Source organism: Cottoperca gobio, chromosome 4, assembly GCF_900634415.1.
Source record: "Cottoperca gobio chromosome 4, fCotGob3.1, whole genome shotgun sequence".
NCBI classification, from domain to species: domain Eukaryota; kingdom Metazoa; phylum Chordata; class Actinopteri; order Perciformes; family Bovichtidae; genus Cottoperca; species Cottoperca gobio.
This window is the reverse complement of record NC_041358.1, coordinates 13661827-13670382: the sequence shown is the minus strand read 5'-3', so window position 1 is coordinate 13670382 and position 8556 is coordinate 13661827. Positions and strand designations below refer to the sequence as shown.

The 8556-nt window shown below is 39.1% G+C and overlaps 1 protein-coding gene across 1 annotated transcript in view; it reads left to right on the top strand.

Moving 5' to 3' along the window:
- The window catches only part of lurap1 (leucine rich adaptor protein 1), a 13962-nt gene extending 5628 nt beyond the window's left edge, over window positions 1-8334 (top strand). The window contains exon 2 of the mRNA XM_029429793.1: window positions 5494-8334. Coding sequence (XP_029285653.1) covers window positions 5494-6321 — 828 coding nt within the window. The 3' untranslated portion in view covers window positions 6322-8334. The remainder of the gene's footprint in view (window positions 1-5493) is intronic.
- The last annotated feature ends 222 nt before the right edge of the window (window positions 8335-8556 follow it).

The window sequence follows — 8556 nt, the reverse complement described above, 5'->3', positions numbered from 1 at the left end:
TAAGGAAAAGTACATTCTGACAGAAAAGCAAAGTCCAGCAAAATATCCATAATAGTAAACTTTCCAACAATGATCTTAGTGTACAATGTGAAGCTGTTGAAGGTACGTTGGATGTGCACATTCAGGGTCTCACTGGTTCCTTCTTGTTTCAAAGAGGTAGAAATAGGTCAGTCAAAGTCAGGGATTTAAACACACCTTCAGTCAAATTCCCTCAGGTAGAGAAGTCATCAGTCATCTTCTCCTGTTTGTATTCTGTGCTGAGGGTTTTCCTGAAGCTCAGCTGTGTTACATTGAAGCACCAAGTACATGTTCGTACATGCTTATACTGTATGTTTATCTTATATTGAATGAAATAACTTGGTAATATAATTCTGCTTTGTCTCACTCAATTAATTTTGTAGAAATAGTTAATGAAAACAAAATTATTAACTAAATTAAAACAGCATTTGCTTTAAGAAAAATCCTGGACCAAGTGAAATGTCACCGAGTCAGCAGATTTATTTCAAATAAAGAATGGTTTAGCTGAATATTGTTTGCAGTACACACACACACACACACACACACACACACACACACACACACACACACACACACACACACACACACACATGCATACATGCACACGCACTCGCACATACACATGTTATGTTGTGTACCAGATATAAAAGGCAGGAAAATAAGCTTTCCAGAATCCTATGGATCAGCCGGGAGGTGCTTGGGCTTCATACCCGAGCAGGGAAACTGAAATCTGTTTGGCCGTGTAATGATGGCACAAAAATGAGAAAAGATGATTAATGTGTGTTTCCGTCTTCAAGGCTGCGAAAGTCCTGGATGTCCTCTCCCTGCTCTCATCCTGAGTAGTTTCATAAAAACCTTTTGACCTTATTCATTCAAGTGGGTCGTCTCTGTAAGGAATTTGTAAGAGTTCATCATATAAGTAATGGCTGTAATCAATCTGTAAGTAATTTAAAGATCAAACATTTCCTGCTTGAACAGCAGCATCACACACAATGTAAGACACAGTTGGCGTGTATGTAAACTGGATGGATTTCACTCTTGGCACAAGGACATGTAGGCATTTTTATTAAAAGGTTATGAAACACAATTTGCATAAAGGTCTTAATTTAGCAAAATAATGTAATCTCCTTTTTATATTTTACAATATTGATTTCCAGGTTTATAAGCCACTGATTTTGAAAAAAAATATAAGAAAGCCTTTCTGTTAATAACATCACAAGCAACAGCACTGTATTTGTGAGGAAATCTATTCTAATTGCAGCGCTACAACTACTTACTGTTTCCTTGATTAGTTGATTTATCGTTTGGTTCATAAAATGTCAGAAAAGTTAGAACATTTCTTCATAACTTCTTAAAACCAACTGTTTTGGTTTTGTTAGGATACAGCTGTTTTTTTGCTGATTATGAAGTAAAATGCAGCCTTCCAACTAAAGAGCAATGAGTGAAACACTGAAGTGGGAGACCAACCGTGAATGTATCTATATTATCAGACAGCTCAGCAGCACAGCGAGTAAAGACTGCAGGAGCACTCAGCTCCGTTAGCATTGTGCCACCTCAGCGCTGACAGACATGGAGCTGCGTTTACTGCCACCCTCATTAGGCAGTCTCTGCCAGCTGAAAAAAAAACCTCAAACCTCAAACCTGAACCCCACCCCAAATGTCTGACTGTGCCCCGGGACGCCAGCCGGTTTACAGCCACACACACTCGGACAAAAAGCTGCGGTTGTTGATCTTTGTCTGGCACTCCTCCCTGCAATCTGTGCTTTTATGTGTTTAGGTACAGTAGAGGTGGACTGATGGGATGAATAAGCATATATCTATACAGCTATCTTCTATGTTATGTGTGCCTTTCATATCACTCTATTTATTTCTTTGTCCTTCATCGTCTGTTGTCAGAGTTCTGCCAGTTTTAATTTGGCCTACAGTGTGACTTTGGCATCAGCAGATCTGCAGCACATTGACCACACAGCTAATTATTTTCCATTCTGCTTCACCTCACCTGCTCCAGCGGTCTTTTCTGCATTTTAAATGGTGTGTGTTCCTGTTTTTATCGATTATTTAACATTTTTACATTACATTAATTTGGAAGATGCTTTCAAACTCAAAACGAATAAGGTTGAACCCTCCTCAGTAAACCGCTAACATCGTGTTCAGAGAGCTACAGTGAGAGGGAAGTGCTAGCATCGGATGTGGAGGTGGAATCTGAAAAAGTGGGGTTTCGGCCTTGTGGGGACTCTTCCACAAGTTTAACCATCGACGTATTTTTGGATTAAGACTTGTTTTTTGGTTCAAATTAAAGTAATGCTTTGGGTTAGGGTAAGGTTTGGGGTTAGGAACGTAGTGGTTATGGTTTAGGGTTGGGGTAAGTCAATGTACTCAAAAGTCACATAAACAACCCATTTATGTTTCAAGGCAATCTGACTAAGTAACAGTGTTTGAGCCAATGACGTAGGTCCGTATTACATGGCATTGGTAACATAGCGGGCTGTATGTTTGAAATGAATGTAAAGAAATAAAATGTCCTGTATTGGTAGAGAACATTTTGGCCATATCGCTCCAAAATCTACTATCCCAATATAGGTCATTTCATTTCTCGATAAAGATATATATCACTATATAGCATGTTTTCTGTTAAGTCAATAAATAAATAGTCTATATGAAATAGCCACAATGTAAAGCCTATTTTTGATACTCCTGTATGAAAAGTACTGAGCATTTTTTCATTTTATTAAGAACTTAAATGAGCAAAATGAACAGTTACAAGTTAAATTATATATATATGCAAAACAATATATATATATTTCCAGCTACTCATATATTGAGTATGTTTACATGCATACACACATACAGCGTAATCAGATTAAGACAAGTTTCATTTAGCTGGTGTCCTGCTTGTTAATCGCATTGAAATGAGTTATAATGTAAAATGTGATGTAAAAACAAAACCCAATCTTCAAATGAGATTCCCTCAAAATATTTCACATCAGATTTTCTGAGAAATGTGAGTTAGTATGTGCTTGTTGTAATCAATTCAAACAACGTAATTATGTATCACGATATTTCAATATGATGATTTCATCTCGATACTATTCCACTAAAAGAGGATAAATGATCATATTGAATTGTCTAAACTGATGGTTCCCAACCTTTGTGGCTTTCGACTCCTTGAAATAAAGCTGCTTGTGACCCCCTCTTCAAAGGTTGTTGCCTAATGTCAACTAAAAAGGTATTTTTCCTTCTCTGATTGTATAATTTGAAAGATTTTTAGCAGCCTGAAGTGGTAAAAGCAAAACATTAGAGAAAAGTTAGAAACATTTACATCATTTTGATTTTTGTACCTCATCATGTGACTTCTCGGTTTTATCTTTTGACCCCTCGGGGGCTTTCAACCCACAGTTTGGAAACCACTGATCTAAACCACCCATCTACAGTATTTAAGCAGTGGGCTTGATACTAAGAACAATTAGGGGAAGACACTAATGTGCTTAAGTAGTTTTACCCTACAATGAATAGTGAATAGTTTAAACAGAGGTCAGCTCATACACATAGAGATGATGTATGAGACATATTGTTTTGTGTACATATACAGTTTTCCTTGTAGATGGAAGAATCTCAGACTCTTAAACACACTTTCGGGGAGAAGTTTGCTCTTGTCTTTTTGAGGATCATGAGAGAAAAACTGTTCAGTCTAAATCTACAATGATGCATCGCTCCACTGGAGGCATGACCATCGATGCTAACATTATGCAGGACCAAGAGATAAACAGCTCGGCAGGTTGGAAGAATCAATATGTTCCTCTCCACTGTTTTATTGACATAACCTGAAGGGTCATAAGGACTCTATATAGGGAATAAGAGAGGTTTTACAAAGACTCCTAAAGGTCAGAGAGCAAAGGTCTTGTGGTCCCTAAAATTGGAAAAACTGCTGAACGTGCCGTTTTTGACACTTACATCTATTATTCAACCACATTTAACACGTTTTTATGTTTGTAATTTATAGTTTGTGTATGAACATGCAACGTTTGTGTATTTTGTCTGACTATTATATACAGAATATTTTCTATATAGCATTGTATTATAACACTGTGCATTTTGTATACCCTGCAAGCTAGTTTAGTAAAACACAAAGGTGGAATGTAACTAAGTAAGTTACCAGTTACTGGATTTAGTACTTTCACTTTTGTTACTATAAGTACATTTTGTGTATCATGCTTACATCATTTTATTTATGTAACGTTTTACATGCAGGACTTTTACTTGAAACAGTTATGGCTACAATACGACATTGGTACTTTTACTTAAGTAAATAATGTGAATACTTCATCATGGTAGAATATATGACAAAACAACAGACAATATAAAATGTACAAATATATATATATATTGTAAGTTTGTGTATGAAACCTGTCTGAAAGTAACTGTAATTATGTAATACAAACAACAGAACATACACTTGGTATGGTAATATATGCTATTTATAAAACTATTAATTTTACAATATGACTGCAGAAAACAGAGCTGCTAGCCTTGAGAAAGAACGACACTCTGTGGGGCCACAGTGAGAGACAGAAAAAGTAACTAAGAAAAACTGAGATACTGAGATACTGAAGGACTGAGGCTTAAGTTTTGAGAGGGACTGGTTATCTGCAGGGAGGGGTGGATAACTCTGAATGTCAGTGCCATATATCACCTCCTGGCCCTGCGCTTCACCGCAGACCTCTGTAATGTATTCTGGGGAGGAATTTTCCATGACCGCAGCCGTCTTTTTCCTCTTATTCATCGTTTAGCTTTTTTAACCTCCCACACACACCCATCATATTAGAAGACACCAGTGGCTATTTTCTGATTAATCATTTATTTATTTATTATACCAGATAACCTCATGACTAAATAAACATTTGAGTATTTTTTCCACCATTTACAGGGCATTTATACATCTCTATTTTCTTGATTTTCTGGTCAAATGTGTCCTATTTTCCCCTGTATCAAATGTCTATAACTCAATAGCTTCTCCTGCAAAATTAGCTTTGGTGAAAATATCCCTGTTAAAACCTAAATAGCCTCATTCACCACTTCTTTAAACCATCTTGTCTCTCTTTTACCAGTTTATCTATCTTTCTATTCTATTTTATTTCCACCTCCTAGCTCCTTCCCTTCACCTTATTTGTGTCCACACTGGTTGTTGTGTATACTCGACCTGCCAGATTCTGTTATGCTTTACTTCTAATTATGGTAATCTGCAAAGGTTTAATAGCATTATAATGATGTTTGCATTTGCCTGTGGAGCCAAGGCAGAATGCTTAAAATAAATATCTGCAGAGTCCTTGTGGTTCCCCAGGTTCGGTTTTTCTGTCTCCTATGTAAAATGTCCCTATTGCAAACTGCAGACGATCAAAACATAAACGTTATGTGTTGATACTGAATGAAAATAGTCAGAAACTTTGTAATTTCACCCATATCTCCTTTTCTCCACAGATTCACTTGCGCTCTGTGGACGTGAAGATCTTGCAGCAGTTGCTGGCGGTCCATGAAGGCATCGAGGCGGTGAAATGGCTGCTGGAGGAGCGCAGCACACTGACGAGCCGCTGCAGCAGCCTAACCAGCAGCCAGTACAGCCTGGGCGATGGCCCCGACACCTCCTGGAGAGGCTCCTGGAGCAGCTTGCAGGACCCCAATGAGAAACTGGACAACATCTCCATCGGCAGCTATCTGGACACCCTGGCGGATGACATGGATGAGTACTGCCCCTCCAGCTCGGAGTCGGTCATCTGCTCCTCTACACTGCTGGTCTCAGAGGCTACAGCTGGGGGCCGGACAGGGGGAGGCCCCGGGGCCATGGTTACAGGAGCTGGGGTAGGGGTGAGGTCTGGTACTGGGGCTGGAAGTGGGATTCGGGCTGGGGTAAGTGAAAATGGAACTGCTGTTCCTGTCAGCTTTCCCCAAGCCAAGTCTGAAGGCCCCAAACAAGATGCTCCAGTCTGGACGAAGGCTGCAGATACTGGTAAAGAAAGCCCAGTTTCTAAGGCCAATACCCAATCACAAGACATCAAGGCTAATGGCGCCCTGGAGAAACTAATCACGCAAACAAGCAGCCCAAGCAGCCCAACCCGCCCAACCCGCCCAACCCGCCCAACCCGCCCCAGCCTCAATGAGAAACTGGGAAACAACCAGAGCCCAAAACTCAAACCTTACAAAAACGGAAAGATCGACTTGGATACTTGCAAAATGAACGGCAAAATGCATCTGGAGTACGACGCGCACTGGCGGTGGGTGCAGTCGCAAGAAGATGTGACGTTTTTGTAAGAAGGATAATAACAGATGGGGATAAAGCCACTATTGAAGACCCCTCTGTAACATCAAAGACCAGATCACTGAAGGGTAGAAGAAGGAGCGTCGAATGCTGTTGTGAAATGCACATAGTGAGGCTTTCCTCGCTGACAGTCACTGGGTTTGAAAGACAAAGAATAACTTTTCCTTGTCCTGTTGTTCCCTCCTGTGACCGCACTAACTTTCTATAAAACATTGATGTCAGTATTATGCTGGATGCACATTACAGGATTTTGAGCATATTTGGCCCAACTGGGCTGCCTCACACACAATTAGAAACAATTCATTTTAAAATCCTGTGACATATTTCTTTCTCTCTATTCCCTGATTTCTTTACTTTTCTTTTCTTTTCCTTTTCTATTGCACAGTATGACGATCTACTGGAGAGCTGAAACAGTCATTCAGATTGCTTGACATAACCAATGTAAATTAGATTTGAATTATAATTTGACTTTCTCATCCAGAAAAATAATTCCCATGAGCTACAATTTCTCTTTTTACAATCAACCTATAATTAAAACCCAGCGGCACAACACAGATTTCTGACCTGCTTTAAGAAAATTGCTCTGGGATCTCCTTAATTACTTCATACTTCCTGTGGTGGGCCAAAAACTCCACTACTAACAGCACTGATAGAGACGATTATACTGCATGTAAATGAGTAGAAGACCAAAGTTTTCCCCTATCAACCCACCATTCTTTAGTCAGAAATTAAATTCATGGTACATACCTTTTGTCTTAGACAATATAACTAAACATGTGATGGTTATAAGCAATATTACTTGATAAATTATTAACAAAACATAAATATTAAACACCTTGTGATAATTCTGTGAGTGTGTTTCTCCCCAAACTCATAGCTGCCTGACAAAAAATAGAAGATGTTAAAATAGAAAACAGAGCACTGAGGTTAGTAAAAATGTCCCTCATTGAGAAATAATGTACTCATTTGTGTCTTTGTGGAGCTAAATACCTACAGTGATTATCCAATCATCTGCAATATTGTATATTCACTAAATCGCAATACAGCTACTCTGTGCATCAGGTACTAGTCGTGACTGGTTGTTAGGCAAATACTGAATATGGCTGAATTCTTTATTTCATTTTAACCGTTCTGGTAACCTGTGTAAGTTTTTCTAAGCAAATGTTGTGCCTGATTGGTGTAAACCTTAATTACATATGCCTGTACTTGTCCCTCCTAAAATGACTGCACTGCTGTTATGATAATCTGAGTTATTTTGACTCATTTTATTCGTGTTATTTTTTGCCTCCTCTTGGCCTCTTGCTTGCGTATACAAATGGCTTGACCAACAGTCTGTGTGCTCTCGCCATGTGAGTGTCGACTGGCAAATGTGTAATGTTGGCTCTGTTGATATTGCATGTCCTATGCTGAGAGCTTTATTGGTTAAATCTTGAGAAATCGTGTGGAATACCTAAAACAATCAGACAAGAAAAGCAATATTTCTTGAAGCCTTTCTAGTCGCTTACATAAGCAACCTCTTCTCAAATCAAATAATATTGTTTCCAAAACTACTGACAGGGGGATGATTGTGTGTGTGTGTGTGTGTGTGTGTGTGTGTGTGTGTGTGTGTGTGTGTGTGTGTGTGTGTGTGTGTGTGTGTGTGTGTGTGTGTGTGTGTGTGTGTGTGTGTGTGTGTGTGTGTGTGTGTGTGTGTGTGTGTGTGTGTGTGTGTGTGTGTGTGTGTGTGTGTGTGGGTGGGTGTGTGTGTGTGCGTTTGAGACAGATGTCGACTGCCTGTCTGAGCACAGCTGGCCTCTCAGGTTCAGATAAGAATAGACTCAAAGGTTTCAAGCGTTTTTAGCTCATCCATCAGTGTTACTACATCTCCTACCGGTCTGCAGTTAGTCATGTTGATGCTGCAGGGGTAGAGCAACACATTTGATAAACAGTGGGGAACAAATTACATCATCGGTATATAACTTTATAACTTATGCTACAGTAAGCCTATGCCTTGTCAAAAAACAAAAAGAAGCTCATTGTAACATGAACATCTGATATTAAAGTAAATGTATGGTAGTATTGTACACGTCTGTACCCCTATCAAAACGTTGCACAGCTCCAATTAAAGAATGTTACACATGAGCTCTGTCTATTTAGTGATGGGTATTGTTTGAAATACTAGTGCCGATTATATACCATAAACGATTGACGTTTTGATACTCGGTATAGACACATTTTTGATACCCAGC